We start from the raw sequence: 18,879 nt of genomic DNA on the forward strand, positions 1-18,879 counted from the left end.
GGCTCGCGGCTCTTTGAAGTGGGAGAGCCTTGCATCTCTGTGCCTGACCCACTGTGCCTCATTCAAGAGAATGAACAGGAGTTTGTGACATAAAAGATCCATCACCACTCTCTAAACAGACTGAATTCATTTAGCTGTCAAACACTTAAGGTATTCAGCCGTTGTGGAAGAAAATGTGAGATAGTCTCAGGTAAACAGACACTTGGGATGGGAAGCTGAAAGTGGTCATGGAAAAAAAAATTAGTGTTTGTTGTTGATATTCTCAGAGGACCCCATATATCCTACAAGGTGTGCTGGCATAATGTTTTCTGATACAGTTTTAGGGGGCACCCGGTGGATGGATGGATGAAAAATCAGAACTGTGACTGGACATTCAAAGCCTTTAGCATCCACATCCTCCACTAAAAACCTGAACAGAGAGCAAGTGTTGATTTCAGAAGATGCAAACTATTCATATCCACCATGTGACATTTTAGTCATAATGCATGATATTTTATGTGTATAGCAATAAAATAAATGTTTATGGTCCAGTAGAAGCCATAAGTGGATGTAATGCCGACTATATTTTTAAAATTAATTATTTAAAATTACCCAACAATCCTAAACTAAGGTCTGTTAACAAGGTACCATGGAGAACGTTAACCACACTTTGTATTTGGTCCCTTGACAGCCAGAACACAGAGAAGTAAAATAGTCTCAGCTACTGTTGCAACCAGGTTCACTTTGGTTTCTCTGTCAGACATGCCTGCCTCGCCTATCAGTCAATGAGTTTGACATTTTATTTCCAACAAAAAACCTGTAACAGGACTTTGTTAAGTGCAGCCTCCACCTTCAATTTCAAAGTTTTGGAACAAATTACCGAAATGTCATGATTTATCTTTTAGCTGCTTCGCCTAGTTCAGTCCTTAAAACTTTTATTACTCTGGTTTTTTTGTAATGCTGTTGGAGAAAAATAAGTGGAACATTCACTTAGGAATGCGGGCTTCTGAAAAGCACATACAGCAGTCAGCTCTGTTTTAATTGGCATAGCGACTAAGACTAAGAAATGCGTATAACTCTGCCTACCCCAGAAACAGCTTATTCTAAATTAAAATGAATTCTTAGCCAAGCGCTTGTCCAAAGAACCTCACATCTTGTGTTTGTATAATTTAAATACACTATATATTTAAACTTGGTTGCATGACTGACTGACTGACTGACTGGCTGACTGACTGACTGACTAGACACCAGCCCAAACAAACAAACAACAGACCTCAGTAATGCGTGGGTTGGTACACTTGACATTCCTGGCAGAGAGGTCCAGCCAGCGGCTTGCGTAGGGGGAGATGGGAGGACAGTGCTGCTTCATGGTGCATCGGCCCTCACCGCTGCACCAGCCACACTGAAACTTCCTCTCCGCCCGCAGACACATGCCACAGCTGTCCCGCTGAGCGCTGCACTTGTAGAGGTGCACTGTGGGATAATGCACAGGACATCTGTTCAGTTATATTACCAAGTATAATGTCAGTGCCAGTGTTAATGCTTTTAATGTATAAACTCCCGTTTATAGATTCTAAAAGTAAATGAGAACCACAAAACATACTGTGGAAACACAACAAAATTTAGACCAGCAGGGAGAGCTGTTACAATATGATCAAAGTAATGAACTGAATCAAACTGATCAACCAATCAACAACACATGCTTAAACACATGGTATCTAGAGTCATCAAATAACCGATTTAAACCATGAAGCCTCACCATGTGAATTCAATTAATTCATGTTTGTGTAAATTCTGCTTCCGAGTATTAAGAAAAAGATGCTAAAGTAAATCCAGTAAACCTTTCTTTGAAGTCTGTCTCTTACACCTTCTCTCCTGTAAGTAGCCTATATTTATGCCCATATAAAGTAACTCACCTAAATAATGACAAAGCCTTTTAAAATTTATGGCCATCAGTGTGTATATCCTTGACTACGGGAATGTATTTAATTTACAACCCACAGTGACAACTGACAAACACCTTTTTTTGCATGATGATGGAGAGGTAACCAAGAGCAGCCATGAGAGCCAAACTGAGCAAATACGAAGATTCACCCGCCACCCCTCCGGGTGTGCAAGTGATTGGGTGCTTTTTGATAACACTCCCTGCTATTGTGAACTTTCTGTCGCGGCCCTTTGGGAGCCTTGAAGTGCTCTCTATGACCCATCTATCCACTGTGGATTGAGTGCTTTACACTTCTCTGGCCTGGCAGTGATGGATGGCAGAGTTACCTTTAATCTTCTCGGGATTGTCGATGATGAAATTGCCGTTCCATACGATGGAGAGGTCCACTGCCAGGTCACTGATCTTCACACCCTCGTACATGTACTGAGAAGCAGAAACAGGGAGTGAGGGAGTGTGCGGGAAAGTGCATACAGGGAGAGGGAAAGTCAAAGAGAGACAAGGGACAGGGTAAAAAAAAAAAGAGGAAGAAAGATACAGAGAAAGACAGAGAGGGGTAAAATGAGAGGATGAAAGGGCAACAGAGAGACGAGGCTTTTAACCATCTGTCATTTCTGCCATGGTTGTCTGCTCCTCTCCTCTTTGACATGTAGGGACGCAAACCCTGACTGACTGGGGTGGCCGATCATCCACATCTGAAGAAAATGGCCTTTTCACTCATTGTCACAGCGTAACAAGGTACGCTTTGCATTGAAATTTATGCTGCCATTTGCATAGTGCAACAAAACACCATAGAAATCTCCTGTATTCATCCCAAACCTGAGACTTTCTGTTTGGGAAGATCACATTTATGCTCAATGATGTGAACACCTAGATGTTAAGCTGACAATATCCAGCTTACCAGACAAGGTCATATTGAAATCATGGTTTCCTCTCCAACCGCCATTTTCCTTTCCTTTCCTTTCTTTTCATTTTCTTTTTTGTTCCTTTCCTTTCCCTCCTTCCCTGTCACTCTTCTCTCACATGCTTTGCCTTTTTCCTCATCACTTTCACTTCTCCTTTCCTCCACTTTCTCCTCAGTATGTTCAACACCCCGGGCGGTATTCACTGATGTACCCTATGTACCTTGCCTACACAGCATCCAAGCTGTCTGCCTCATTTGACAGCTGTGAGACTCCCACTGGGAGTGTTTGAGGTCATACCGAGCTGTTCTGGCACTGCACACTGGTGCTGTTGAAGCGCAGCGCCGTAACACGGTGGCTGACACCCTGCACGTGCACCACACACTCGTAGCCCCGCTGGCCCGACTGTGGCTGGGGAAGGTTTCGGGCCCTCAGGGTGATGGGTCGGACCTCGCCGGCCGGAATGAGAATTTCCCCAGAGTGAAGGAGCTGAGGGCAATCCTTTGAAAACAACATACAAACACACATAATTGCTCTATTCACAGTGAGGGATCTTAGATTTTTCTTATCACCCACGCGTTTCTGCCTTAATATTCCCCCAGCATAATACATACTGTAAATGACATTTACTGGGCATTACTAGTTTCATCTCTGGATATTAGTTGACCAATCTATCCATAGCATTTATATATTTCTTCATCTATATGCTGTATTAATCTGTCAAGGTCTGCATTCGTGTCTGCCTGTGGTGTCTAATCCGTGTTAATACATGTCAATGTGTTATATAAAAATGAAGGACTAATGTAGCACAGGGATCAATGGGGCAAATAAATCACTAATCCAAATGTAATTTGGATTCATGTGCTACAAGTTACTCTCTCCGCAACAGTAAATGACATATAGACTAGATTATGGTCTGCTGTACATAAGTACTGTAAACTCTCATATCAGATTCTTAAGAGCAATATGTTTATGTTTGTTGATATATTTACTGAATCTTTCTTTAATCTGTCGTTACTGATAGTATATAATTATTGATACTCTTTGCAGCATAGCTGTATGTTTCTTAACGACCCAGTCAGTAATATTTAGCCATGCTAGCAGTGGGGCTCTTGGGATGACAATCGGCCACTTTGGTCCAGACCGAAATATCATTGTTATTGTGTGCATACCAGCATGCTAGTATTAGCATTTAGCACAAAGCAACAGTGTACCTAAACACAGCCTCAAAGAGCCACTAGCATGGCTGTAGTTCCATTAGTCTGGCTGATTATTTGTAGTGGGACTGCATTTTTAAGTTAAAATTGTAGATAGTGCCCTCAGGGTAAAGGTGTCACATTGGACCTGAAAAATGGTGCTCTTGAGAGATACAATTTAATTAGCTAATGAAACTGTAACTCTGCAGTGTCTGTATGTTAATGTACCTCTGAGGCATTGACTCTGCCCTCCTGGAAAGAACAGCTGCTTGGGTCGTGGGTGCACAGGTTGCGGTATTTACACCAGTGGCAGCGAAAAGTGCTGTTTACACAGGACAGACACCTGCAGGATGAAATGAACCTGTTACTACATACTGTACACAGAGCTTGCACACACATTTTTAATAGCACTGCTTGTATAATGAGTTGCTTTGCATTTACACAGTAAGTAGTTTGTAGAAGATTAATCCTTCTTCACTTTCTACCCATCATTTTCAACCTTTCTCTTTTTGTGGAAGATGACAATAAATGACCTTGAGCATAAGGTCTTGGCAGGAAAGTAACCATTCAAGTGTCACTTTCACTTAAAGCAGTTTTTAACACTTGTAACAGTGTAATATAAAAATGTGTAATATCTCTATCAGGGGCATACGGTGTCCTTTTTACATGTACAGCAATGTCAGCTTTTCAATTCATCAATTTTTTTATAGTCCCTTCATTTTGTTTCTGATTCTTGACTTTAATGGAAATCCGTGTAAATCTGTACTCTAACAAACTATGGAAGGAAAGTGACAAATGAATATTTGAAGGGTACAATTGTGCAACATCTTTGGCTCTGATTCAGTCGACTGCAGCCAGCGGTCAGTTGTGGATTTAAGTTGAACTGAAACAACCCTGCTGGACTGGATTTAATCACATTCTGGTCAACAAACAGGGAGGTGGTGGTGAAACAACTTTGAGAGAGGAACTGAGAGGTGAAGAGATGAGAGAATCAGAGATAGGTGATGCACAGCTGTTGATATACCAAACAGAGCAATTGGAGAGCTGAAAATTGATCATGTCCTATTTTTCCTGTGGGGGGCGGGATGTGGACTTTGCTGTGTTTAATAGAGCTGTACCACTGTGTGGAAAATAGATCCATGTGCTATCAGAGTCTGTCCTACTGAATGTTGTCATGCAGTAAGATGAAACCATGAGGAAACTATAAAACCACTGGCAGCATTCCAATGCTGCAGCTCATAGCAAGCTACAAATGCCAATAAATGTAGTGCAGAGCCATTAAATTTTGATATTAATTAGCTGCCCAGGGCCACTATAGACATTTAAAAAAATATGTGCTTGTGTGTATTTGTGTGTGTGAAAAAGAAATTCGGGGGGTTGGGTATTAATGGAGCTGGACTGGCAGGGTGCTGCAGACACTGGATAATTAATTATGGAGGGTGATGTGATGCTGAGGTGATGGTGGTGGCGAGGGAGGTGGAGGAGTTAGATGGTGGAGTTAGGAGTGTGTTTGGTCTGAAATATTAATCACAGGAGTTCACATGGTCACCCCACAGCTAATGGAGGCCGTATTGGTGTGGGGCGGATGTGATGAGCTTCCGACTGTTTCTCTCTAATGACTTAATATGGTTCTATTGTGGCATTCATGTCGCAGTCAAAGAGCATTTTGAATAGATGGCATGTGTATCCACTGTGGGCTAATTTCCTGGATTTGGCCATGAATACTCCATCAGTCAAATGTTCCTCCTAGAGCGAACTCATTGTTTATCCCTGAATCAAGCTTTTCTGCTCTCATGGTGCAGTGTAATTCACGGCACAGTTAAAGGTTAGTGAAGTGTTCATGTAAGGCTGTCAGTTCAAATCACAATAACACCTGAAAAAGAATGGAAATATTACTTTCCTCCTCTCAACTGTTACTGTACCGCTCATAGAGAACAACAGATATTTCACATATTGCAAGGCCCTTGAAGTAAATATTCAACACTGTCTTTCTTTGGAGATTTATTAACTGTCCCATGTTGTCGAGAAAACTCATAAAGTTGCTGATTTGCAGATTTCTTATAAAGCTGACAATGCTGCTAATTGGCATTCATCCTAACAAGATCTACCTTTGTAGCAGTGTTTGTAATTGTTATTCAGATAGAAACACTTTTATCATTTTTTACTGTTACGGTAAATACACTTCACATTAGCATAATGGATCAAAGTCAAAGCAGCTTCTCTGCTCGGTTAGGAAGCTTACATTGGCAGAGTAAAACATGAGCATTTAAATGAAGTCCTTTTTAATTTACATTATTTTATCTGCCCTCAAGGCACCGCAGCAAGGCTAAAACTCTAAAAAGTCCTACGTCTTTTGCCTGACAACAAACACAGCTCTCTGACAGGGACCTTTGCGACAAAGTCAAGTAAAAAGGGGGCGTGTGAGTCTAATGGTTATCTGTATCAGGGTCCTAGGGGACTGGTGGCCTACAGTGAAGCACACCCAGTTACATTAGGGAAGATGCTCAGTCATGAACACTATGGTTCATTTGAACAGATTCCAGGTATCAATATGTACATGCTTTGCAAAACTTATGGTCATTTTTTTTTGTTTGTTTATTTTGTTTTTTTGTTTTTAAAATAACTGACAGAAATTCTGTAGTTTAGTTGAATTTAAAGCTGTAAGCACTGAGCACACAAGCAGCCAGTTTGAACAAACTCGAAACAAACAGGCCATGGCAAATGCATCATGCTGATTTAAATGAAACCTGACAGATAAATTGAACTCAGTGGTTATCTAACAGCCCAATCTTAAGTGGGGTTGTGAGCGTCAGTACATCATTGCCCTAAATTAAGTTGTGCTCTACCATCTATTGAGCGAATCAAAGTTGGGGGAGGGGGGGAGAGGGGCAATGGCAGCTGGACTCACGTTTGATGTGTGCTGCAGTTGTAGAACTTCACCTCCGTGCTGGCGACCATTTGACCCGTCTCCTTTGAGTTTAGACGAAGCTCTACGCCAGCCCAATCTGAGAGAGAGGGAAGAGGGGAGACAGAGAATGCATAATGAGTGAAAGGAGTGAGCGAGGGGATGGAAATGTGAGAGGGAGAACAGCATGAAAAAAAGGTGAGAGAGACAGAGAGAGTCAGACAAAAAGGGATGAGCGAAAAAAGAAAACAATGAGCGAAAAGAGGAGGTCAAAATGAGAAAAATGTTAATACTTTTATCACACTCCTGTAAAGAGCCACCTGGTGTCTGCGTCTCTGCAAGGGCATATTGCTGTTGTCTTGAGAAAACCTTCAGTCAGAAACTTAAATTGAAGGATTACTGTATATGCTCAGAGGAAATTCTACAGCTCCTTATCGAACTCTTTGGATATACCAAAAAAATGCAGGGTGGTCAGTGTGAAAAGAAGGCTGGTTTTTTTTGTTAATGTGTCTGGAATATTGATATTTTAAGTTTTTCGTCTGTCATTGTTTTTCTCTGTTTTTTTTTTGTTTGAGACCTAAATTTCTGAGCTCACCTTGTCCCTCTGGTATCTGAGGAACCTCCTTCCCAGCAGGGGACAGACACATTACCCTGTTCCCCTTGACGTGGCCCTCCACTTGGGCTTGCTGTCCAAATGAACAGGTGATTCCAGCAGAAAGGTCTGGAACATTATTCACCTCCAGCAGAAGCTAAAAGAAACATGAGGGAGAAGATTTAATCGACTGAACGTGAGACTGATCTGGTGCACTGGTGCATGTACAGTGGTGAAGAGAGTTTACTGTATTTTAAAATCACTGTGTTAGGGGAATAGCTCGACATTTGCGGAAATTTGATGAGTTAGGTGAGAAGTTTGATACCACTCTCATATCCGTCCATTAAATATGAAGCTACGCCCAACAGTTGGTCAGCACAGCTGAGCACAAAGACTGGATACAAGGGGCCACAGCTAGCTTGGCTCTGTCTAAAGATAACAAAGTCTGCTATCAGCAGCTCTAAAGCTCACTAATCAACACATTATATCTTGTTTTGTTTAATCCATACAAAAGCTGAAGTGTAAAAACAACAAATAGCTCCAGGAAACTAATGCTCCTGACCAAGAAATATAGTCCTTCATATAAGCTCCCTGTAAAACCCATAATCTGTTGTTTTTATATTTCCATTTTTCATGGATTAAACAAATGAGATATAAAAACTTGTTTGTAAGCTCCATCAGTATTAGTACGCAGGTTTTTGTTACATTTGGTAAAAGCCAGGCTAGCTGTTTACTACGTCTTTCTAGTTTCCAGTCTTTGGAAACTGGCTACAGCTTTATATCCAACATTTAAATAAATTAAAGTGTTTTTCTCAAAATGTCAAATTATTCTCTTAGGGAAATGTTCGTTAGCTCCTACTGTACTTTACTCCTCTGTGCTCTGGGCTACTGTAGAAAAACAGTTGAATTAAGCTTTTAGGAAATGTAATCAACCTTTTGGCGGATGCAGAAGAGACCAACCAAACCAACTCCCACCTAAGTTTTTCTTCACATTGTCTCCAATCCCACAGTGCATACTGTGTGTTTCAACCTAAATAAATACAGTGGAATCCATACAGGGTGAATCACCCTTCCTTCTCTCCCTTCACCTCTCACAAAACTAATCTTCTCTCCCAGGCTTATACTTACTGTACATGTGGCTGTACAAGGCTACTCACAGTGATTGCTCATAAACATCGGCATTGCGAGTGGAATGACAGTGCAGTGATTGGTGGAATGATAAGCAGACTCACAGGGACGCTATGTGCTGATACAGCAATGCTGTCCGGGTGAGCGATAACTTTCACACAGCGGTCAATGTCAGTGGCGAAACGGAAGGTCTCCTCCGCCCTATGACACCGATCCCTCCTCGAGCACCTGTGGAGCAAAACAGACACGTAATTGAAAATGGAAAAAAAACAGAGCAGCTGTGATTTTTGTTTGTTACGCTTGCTACGTGGTTCTATATGGTAATATCTGTTGGTTTGGTCCAGGCTGAAATATCTCAGCACCTCCTGGATATGTCGCCTCTGTTGTTTTAACTATTGAATGTTTTGCCATGAAATCAAACATTCGTGTCTCACTCAGGACTAAATACCGGCCACTTCAGGAGACGTTCCTATGGGTGGTATCAAAGGGTAGAGAAATGAAAGATGACATATATGGTCATTTAGGTTGGAGAACTTGCAGCCTCGTAGAGCTGCTAGCCTGGCTATAGAGAGTCTTGTTGTATTTTTACATTTCTAGCCTGCAAACAAAGCTAATAGTGAATATCATGTCTCAGTCAAAGTTCATGTAAAACTGTTCCCTGAATCCTGAATACTGTATCTCAAATAGGGATTCAAATCGAGTCCTACAGCTGTTTTGAAGATTTATTTTATTTATTTATTTATTTATTTTAAAACTTTGCCACAAGAAAAGAGATTTTGTATGTTTGGGTTTCTGTTGAACATCGTCATTTTCTCGCACATAGCTGTCAGATGCTTGGTTTGATCAGTCTCTTCACTTTGTTACTGTCCTTTTCTGCAGAGCAAATTACACTGAGTGCAACAGTAGAATAAGCTTGAGCTCCTGGATCCAAAAAGGCAATTAAAACTGAGAAGTGATAGGGTCGGCAGCACAGTGTGACCTTTTACAATAATCTTGTAAGAGAGAAGTGCAAAGTAAAAGTAAATTTAAGGTTATGGCAAGGGATAGATAGGATTTTTAAAACTTTTAGCAGTTTGTCCAGTTTTAGAATTGGGGGTGTTGTTGAGACAGTTCATAATGTAGTTGTATTGATACTGATTTCCTTTGGAAGAGGCTGTATAGGAGGTCTCTGCAGGTTCAGATAGTAACAGTCAGGCTGTACTTAAAGACAAGCACTGCCTTAAAGAGAAAGAGTCTCTCAGCGGAAGAGTTAAATTGCAGTTGCAAACTCAGAAAATATTCTAGCTGTTCACCATCATCTCTTCTTTTAAATGTGTAATGTGCACAGCGAGGGGAGACGGTGCTTAATACACTCTCAGATGCTGCTGAGGGGGTGGCACCTCCTGAGAGAACTCAGAGAGCACTGAGGCCTCTGCTGTAATTACAACACAATATAAAGGCGGAATGGAAACGTGGTGACAGCTGTTGCTGGCTCGGCTCCTTGAGGCGGACCAGAGCCACAGGAGCATAGACAGTCACCTTCTGACCGCTCATCAGCTGAAGTGGTTCGGGAAAAAAAAGTCGCCTTTCATCTCAGACTGTCTTTCATTGCCTTTTATTTTGCCTCTTTTATTCACCGTGTTTTGTCTGATGGAGCCATTTGTTCTCTTTCCCTTTAGGCTTTTTACATGTTCAGCTACACCCCCCCACCCCTCCACACACACACACGCTTTGTCAGATAGGTGCTTTGGTGCACCATGCCAGGGGTGGGAAAGTAAGATCCTGAAAGCGCTGTACATGAGACGCTGTGAGAGTCATTCAGAGGCTAGAAAAAGACCCCAATCTGGATTAAATAGACAGAAAAATAAAGTAGCCTCATTCCGCAGTGTGAGGGATCATGATTCACTTTGGGTTACTTCAGGGAACAGCAGTCTATCTATTCAGTGATAAGTGTGAGGCATTAATTTAAATAAACAACAGGACTTGCAGACAAAGTCAGGACTCAGGAAAAAAAGGAAAACAACGGTTTAATGAGGTAATTTAGATTAAAACAAAACATTAGTTTTTCTTCTCACTTCAGTGGCGATTTGATAACACACTGAGAGCTGCAATTTAAATAATGCTGATCATCATCAAGATATTGCTAGTTGAAATGCAGACGTCATATGATGAGACGTGTAAATCCCCGGCTGAGGTCAGCTTCAAACACAGCGGCTGGTTCAGAAACACAGGCTTTTAATCTCCTGAATCCCCTTTGCTCCATATCGAGGTATTATGCAAGCTAACCTAGGGGTCATATAATTAAGATGGAAGAGATAAGCTTGCTCCGTCAGGTCCAAAATGTTCCCCGGGTATGTAGAGGTCCAGTTTGTACACCCGCTGTGACTGCCAGGCTAATCCCTCCCTCCTCCATTAACGCCAGTGGTTCTCTCGCCTGAGAGACAATAAAATCTGGTGGGCGCGCACGTTTGTGCTGTCCTAAATAGCGCTATTTAAGAGGAATCACACTGTCTAACAACTACTTCCTTTTTTTTTCTGTTTGTCCCGCCAGCTGTTGATACTCCAGGGAGCACAATAAGTCTGTTATATTAAACTACACAAATCATATGACCATGTGCTCAGCTTTATTTATAGCTTCCTGCAAACTGTTTAGTAAACACCAATGTTGTGGTTTTAAGCCCTCAGATGAGATGTGTTCACTGTGAGCATGGGAGAAGACAGAGGGACTCACATGTTGTACAGGACACACCAGCCACAGTGGGGGTCACCAGAGCTCAGGCACTCAGCACATGTACCGTACTGCTCGCAGGCCTCCACAGGGACCTGAGCCACCTAAAGCAGAAGAATGACAGGGAGGTTTAAAATGTGTAATAACACATGTTAGAAAAGGACACACAGGTAAATTATCAAAGACAGTAAGTGCGAAAAATAGCAACTGCTCCCGTCTCGCTGATGGATATGATTCCATTGGTAGCCATTTTGAATTTACTTCACATTCAGCGTGGGAAACCTTATGAGAAAGTGAAGCTCATTTTGGTCCTTTGGCATTTCATTTGAATAACATTTCATAAAATAAATAATCTTGGCATACAAAGTATTAGGGTTATTTCAGCTCCTTGAACTTAACCTAGGTAGTTAAATAAACAATGGTAAGTTAAGTAACTATTCTTTCACTTTCAAGCAGCCATTTTATTTCTGTTTCCAGAATCGATATCTCATTTTATAAGTCTCAGTAAGGGGAGACTGAATTCCTTTCTTTGTTTCTAAAGTATCACTAGTTTCATCAGTAAATAAAGTGCTTGTCCCGTACCAAAAAACTCAGCTCCAGAGCAAGTTAAACTTTTTTTTTTTGCAAGTGGGAGAGTAGGCAACACGTTTAGCTGACACGTAACTCAAATTACGCCATCACTAGCTCCACATATATTGTTTTGTAGTGAAACAGAATTGTAATTACATTTTACACACAGACATCCTAAAAATTTCTATAAATATAGTTATATCCTTGAAAAAAAATCAGACATACATGTAATTCAGAAGGCACAATATGGAGGCTACATAGTCCTATAGTCCAAAGAAAACTAGAACTGGAAAGAAACACTCACTTTTGCTTTCTTTGACCTGCACATGTTTGATGTGTAGTGCTGTGCAGAGGGCTTTAACACTACTTTTACGTAAATGTCATTCTTGTGATTAACATTTCCAACACTTTGTGTGACAAAAGTAAAAACTGGCTGCCACGGAGTGAAAATAAGGTCAACGAACGCGTGCAACCAAAACATTCTGATGAAATAATAAGCAGTTCTGATGAGGAGAGACCAAAGCCCATTTCATCATGTTGTCTATTTTGCAATATATGGAAGCCTCATCACAATACACACTGTAGAATATCCCTGAGGAAAACAACCCTTTTTTTTTCCTACTTCTTCCTGCTGACACAAATTTGCAACATGCAGTATTGTGGTTCTGCCCACATGAGGAATTATCTGATTTTTTTTTTTCTCAGATGGCAGAAAGCACATGAAATGACACCACAGCTATTTGAAAATCATTTTTTGCAGCAGTATTCTTATTTAACTTTTCTTTAAAACACTTGTAACATTTTCTCCTGCAACAGTAATTACATTGCGGGGATGCAGTAAAGGTTTATGTTGCTATTTTTGCACACACAGGACCGTGCACACGCGAAAAGACAGAGGCCAACTGACAGACAGACAACCACACACTACTGCCGCCACTTCCATGTGAACGTCTGGCAAAGCATAAGCTCTCCATTAGCTGCTTGAGAGTCACTGCTGTCGCGCAGCCAGCACCACCCCTGCATACAAAACCAGGTTGGAGCTGCAGCCTGAGCCTGGCTGTTTTATACTTTGTTATTATTCTAGGTCTGGATGTATGATGCAAGCAATTTCCTGATGTAAGCAATCACAAATGAAGAGTGGATTATGGATTAGAGTGTCTCCGGTGCTCTTGATAGCATAAGTGGGTGCTCTCTCAGGTCTGTGTTGGCAAAATGGATTATCTGCTGCTCCCCACGAAATAACTTTCTGTCTTTTTTCCAGCAGTTCAGAACCCATTCGGTGCATTCCATTAGCAAAATGATTTTGTAGTGCGGGAGGGGCTGAGGACTCTAAGTCCATATCTGACGCAGTAGGAATAATCCATGAATTGTTGTGGACTGGAGCTCATCTAAACTAACAAAGTTGGTCCGTGGCCGTGAGGCAGCGTGACCTTTACAAGGGGAGAGCTATGGATCTTGTTCTTTCTGCTGCCCAGCGAAGAATCAAATGTGAACCTCTCGTTGCACATCACAGGTGATTTGTTTAGAGGAACTGACCTGAGCGGGAACACCCCATGTTGAATCCAAATACGATTCCTTAGGTTTTATGTCCACGGGATGCTAAAATATAGGAGCAGCTCAGCATGTGGATTAGCTGATCAGTTTCCTTCTCTGTTTACATACAGTTACATTGTGTGTTGTTCTTGTTTGTTTTCTCTTAAGATCAGTTTCTTTTCATTTCCCCTTAACTGAATACCGACAGTTAAGATACAGGCACTACATATGGGGAAAGAGAGAGACAGATACGACGATGCAACAATGAACTGCTATCGCACAGTTACCATTAATATGGTAAAACACTAAACATGACAAACTATAGCCGCTGCAGTTTGGGTCAAAAATTTGTCTTGCTTTCCGCACAAGTCTAGGCCAACGTGGGTTAAATGTCACCGCCGCAGCAGAGCGAGGCAGGTCGAGAGGAGGTCGCTAGTGCTGGACTTGGCTGTGACAGTAGACACTCTTGCAAAGCTAAACAGTGTAGAGATTCCAGTTAAAGAGGTGAAAAAATGAGAATTAGACATTAGAATATAGCTCCATAACTGTATATAACACTATATATAACTTTAATGGTCAGTCATCTATATTTTGTGTCGACAATGGTGCACGTGAAAATTTCAAAACGATTCAAAAAGGTGATACTTTTCACTGACAGTTCATATCTTGGTGATGACCATACTCCACCATGTCTTCCTTCTATGATTGTTGGACCACTGAATTAAGCCTTCATACCCAGTTCATGTTCAATGTACTGTAGATGCCTCATAAATCATTCATGACCATATGCTGTATTTAGTATTTTTCTCATCAAGCTTTTGTTTGCCTTGTCTTCTCTGAGATCATTTCTTCAGGAAAAACTGATCATTTAGAGCAAACAAAGAAAAACCAATGAAAATGCTCCGTTCCCGAGGGGCAAAATCCAAGTCTGGCTGGCTTTCTATGTTTTTCTGCGTTTTGTCATGGCAGGGCCGGGTGATGATCAGGTCCACTTTTCCAGCTTTAGGAATTACAAAATCTTTATCTTTTCACAGCATCTGGGGTGCCCCTGACGCTAATGCTCGACCTTATCATCTTACTAGTTCGCTATCACTTTAACACTTTCATCTGGATTTACTGGAACTTTACGAATGCTGTCAGATGAGCACACAGGCTTTAAAACCTCTTCGCTGCTGTCATCCTATATCCTCAGTCTGGCTGTGGAAAATCCACAAGCATCACATGACTGTTTGTATCACGTGGTGCCAGGATATCAGGTCACATCCAGGATTTTGTTTTTAGGACTCATCAAGACAAAACATAAGAGGATTTAATCCCAAACTGTTATATCACCCATTTATTATTTATGTTTCGCTTTCAGACCTAATTTTATTGTACAGGACGTGAAAGAACTGAGTAGGAATGTTCTAATATTCAAACCAATCATTCATTGTATGTTAAAATTTTAATTGGTTCTCATTAAAGACTGAAAATGAAACTTTAGATGACTTGTGATGCCAATAATAACCAATGTCTGGGTTGACAAAGCGTTAACGTTTCAACAGACGAGATCACATTTACCACACATTATGAATTCCTCATTGTGTGGACTTTCATTCTGCTTTGACTGGAACTTGTGAACAAGCACCACTGACTGCATGACATACAGTTAACTTTTTCAGTTTATAAACAGTAGCTTTTCCGTTTTCACTTTCTCAGAGCCCGTTAATCACACATGCCACAACCCTGTCTCCTAGAAATTACATTCATATACCACCAAACTGTTTTCCCGATTATGTTGTGGTAGCAACATAATCACTAGATGGATTTTTGCAGTTAGAGTCCCATCTGTAGTTTGGTTCAGGCGGCAAAACTACTTTGGTTAAGGTCAGGGAAAGATTGTGGTTTTGGTTAAATATAAATAAACACATTGTGTATGAAGTCACTGTGGACTTATTTATTAAACCAGACCACGATCTTTCCAGAACCATAACTAGGTGCTGTGAGTGGATATTGTACTGCAAGATCAGATATTTTGGTGGAAAACAAATGCATTCTCTGTGAACATTTAGATTGTTGTGAGGCTGATCTTTATGGTATTTATTGTCACAATAATCAAGAAACTACCAACAACCACTTCACACTGACATCTGTCAGTCAGCTGTAACACTCCAGCCCTACTGCTGTAATCGAGAACTTGTCAAAAACAGTTAGCAAGTGAATAGAGAAGCTGAAATAGAACTGATAAATGACAGCAGCAGTACAAATGCAAACTTGACACAACCTACTGAAAATGAACAAAGAAGAAGCGCTGCTGTAGCTTAGGGCTTAAGATGCTAACCATGAGCACCCTCCCCTCTTTGTGTCTGGTTTGGGGACATGTGTTGCATCCCTCTCTCTTTTCCTGTCATCTCTCTCCATTGTCTATGATAAAGTCTTAAAAACTGCCAAAAAAAAACAATAATTAAAGATAAAGCATTTCCAGGATAATTATGTCTTGATTGAAAAAAGAAAATTGTAATTATAACCAGTTTTATATGAGCAATAGTTGTGAATAGCATCCTGCTTGGAATCTCATCAAAAGAATAGGATTAACCTTTTCAGGGGCCCCTGAGCAAAAATTTGTTTCACTGACCCCCACTGCACACGGGCAGTTTCATTATTTCCCCTGGCACCTAGAAACCAGCCAGTACTGTACAGCTGAAATAATTAGATGATTGACAGAAAATTTGAGTCATCTTTTTAAGCAAAAATGCCAAACATTTCACTGGCAGCAGCTGCTTCTCAAATGGGAATATTTGCCAGTTTTTCGTGTTTTCTGTGAAGCCAAACGCAACAGCTTTCAGTTTTTGACAAGTCAGACAGAACAAGCAATTTGATGACATTAAAATCTTGTTTTTCGCTTTTTTCTGACACATTATACACTGAACAATAAATTGATTCATAAAGAAATTAATTGTCAGACATATTGATAATGGAAATAATTGTTGGTTTCAGCCATACAGTTACTGAATAGAGAATAATACGACCTTTCCCCAGCTTCTGTGTGTGTTAATTACTTGACACACATGAAAAAAATGTAAGAAATTTGATAAAACACAAACACAGAAAACGCTAAATAAACGTATAAAAAACTTAGGTCTTAAAACTAGATTTCGACACACGACCAAGGGCACAAGATGGAGGAAAGAGGATTCGTCACAAGTGATTGCCCATTGTGTCTCAGTGGTAAGAATTTCTTACAAATCTAAGATTAATCAAATGAAATTATATAGCCAAAATAATATGAAGTAAAGCTGGGGATTTCAGGGCCCGCTTAGTTATTCAGCCCTGTTTGGAACATGATGGATAGTGTTAGAGGGGTGATGTAGCTCATCCGATAGAGCTGTGGGGGTGCATCAGAGAAAAAAAGGCTGGGAACCGCTGCTGTACAGTATAATCACATACAGGTGAGGGAGGGAAGATAGACAGGTCTTCGGTAGAGAGAAACAAAGAAGTGGATAGGTGGGATTTCAAGCAACGATTTTACATTTTACAGAGTGGCACTTTGAGAAATTGCCCTGGAAAAACCCTGCAGCAGTTTCCCCCTCCCTCTCTAAGGTTTAAAGCCTTAGCCATCATTTCACAGACAGACGAGTGACATTCAGTGAGGTTGTTGTGTGTTTGGATACTGAGCATTTCTATTCTTAGAAATGATCAAACTAAAGGCACACGGTGAGAAAAAAGATTAACTGCTGGGAAGACTTTTTTTTTTTCATATCAATAATGGCTCCCAAATGATGTTTTGTTGCGGCCACAGAGACACAAAAACACATGTATGCTCACACATACACACACTTTTCTCTCCTCACTCTTCATCATCATGCTAACCCTGCGTGTTTCACTCGGCAGGAGACAGAGAGGCTCATTGTTATTCCACAAGGGTCGGCTGATCTCAGCCAAATCTGTCTGTGCCTCGCTCCTCATTCCACATCATTCCTGTATTGTTTGGGTCTCAGGAATCCGAAAATCTCTCATCTCTGGGATCTACTGGAAATGTGGGAAATCTGCGAGCGAAGCCCTCTCCCTGGGGGATTCCTTACCCAAGCTTTGTGAAAGTCTGAAGGGAAAGCTGAGCAAAGATGGAGAGGGAGACGGAGAGAGGAAGGCTTTACTCTTCTCTGAGCTCCCGAGGGCTACAAAGCCAGAGTTGTTCTAATATTGAGAGAAAACGCCTGGCCAAACTGGGTTTGGTTTCTGTCTCGGTTATTATGTGTCACTGGAGGCGGAGTGGAGAGAGTAGCTGGCTATCTCCTTGAAGGAAGCATGTGTCTCTCCTTGAACGACCAGGGCTCATCAATAAGTGATGCCCTGTCTCTTCCAGTCTATCACACAGAAGGAAGAGCTGCCTTGATTTGTTTTATAAGACAGTACCCAACACAATTCTGTCTCTATTCTCTCTCGCTTCCTCAGATGACGTCCCCTGTTCACTTAAACTTGGTGCTTTTATAGGTTTTTCAAGCTCCCAGAAAAAAGAGTTTGGAGCCACTCTGAAATAAATGACACAACTGCAACTGTCCCAGTGCCCTTTTCCTCTCTGTCCTGTGACTCTGGCTCAATACATTCCAGCAGTCAGAAGACAACTGAGAGCAGTGATAGGGTTTTGTGTGTGTGCTTTTTTTTTTTTTTTTTTGGCCACACTGAAACCTAATCCCATTTCACAGTGCCATGCAGCCGTGCCAAAATAATCACTTGATGGGAGTTGAAAGTGATTACCACTGTTCACTCTTATCTCCAATGAGTGCAGAGAATATCGTCCAACAACAACAACAACTGCTCGCCTCTGTGATGCCGGGCCAAGTGAGGAGCAGATGAGTGGGGATACAGCCACACAGAAAAAAAAAAAGTCGCTAATGGTTTTCTATGGGATGTGTGTGAGTGTGTGTTGCGTACAAAAGATGCATGCACTGTAAGTCGATTCGCATGGATAAGTAATTAGAACAGTGGTCCATCCCCTTACAACACAGCCTGCATATTTAACAATCCCTACTGTAGACATACAGTTTGCGAGTGTTAGAGAATTGCCACACTGGGTTTTGGGGATAAGTCATAAGCAGCTGGTAGGATTCCAAATAAATAGCATTAATTTAGCACTTATCGTAAATGAATGTTTTTGATTTAAAACAGTTTTACTGCTAATTCCCAAGCTATGCACAATAATGCTAACGCTAACAGTAATCCTGGTATCTGTGCAGACCAAAGCCAGACATGTCTTTTTGAAACATCCTGATAAATTGGATACAAACAAATCCTTTAGCAATAAGAACTACTTATTAGTTTTGTGCATTGATGCAAATGTATGTATGCAAATGATTAATACAGTTTCCACTGACCTGATGGCAAAAATATCCCCTTTTCATGCTAAGTAAAACTTGACTCCAAATTTCATGTCACACATACAGTATGT

The 18,879-nt window shown here is 41.0% G+C and overlaps 1 protein-coding gene and 1 long non-coding RNA gene across 2 annotated transcripts in view; one reads left to right on the forward strand and one right to left on the reverse strand.

Annotated features, from left to right (window-relative positions):
- The window catches only part of LOC121179184, a 107,926-nt gene that overhangs the window by 51,476 nt on the left and 37,571 nt on the right, over positions 1–18,879 (forward strand). The window lies entirely within an intron of this gene.
- Positions 1–18,879, reverse strand: part of LOC121179182 (plexin-A2-like) — a 57,190-nt gene that overhangs the window by 21,991 nt on the left and 16,320 nt on the right. The window contains exons 4-11 of the mRNA XM_041033860.1: positions 11,355–11,455; positions 8,749–8,872; positions 7,520–7,673; positions 6,928–7,024; positions 4,248–4,362; positions 3,124–3,324; positions 2,251–2,347; positions 1,253–1,452 (exon numbers count right to left, since the gene is read on the reverse strand). Coding sequence (XP_040889794.1) covers positions 1,253–1,452; positions 2,251–2,347; positions 3,124–3,324; positions 4,248–4,362; positions 6,928–7,024; positions 7,520–7,673; positions 8,749–8,872; positions 11,355–11,455 — 1,089 coding nt within the window. The remainder of the gene's footprint in view (positions 1–1,252; positions 1,453–2,250; positions 2,348–3,123; positions 3,325–4,247; positions 4,363–6,927; positions 7,025–7,519; positions 7,674–8,748; positions 8,873–11,354; positions 11,456–18,879) is intronic.

Source organism: Toxotes jaculatrix, chromosome 3 (genome assembly GCF_017976425.1).
Source record: "Toxotes jaculatrix isolate fToxJac2 chromosome 3, fToxJac2.pri, whole genome shotgun sequence".
In the NCBI taxonomy this organism is placed as follows: domain Eukaryota; kingdom Metazoa; phylum Chordata; class Actinopteri; family Toxotidae; genus Toxotes; species Toxotes jaculatrix.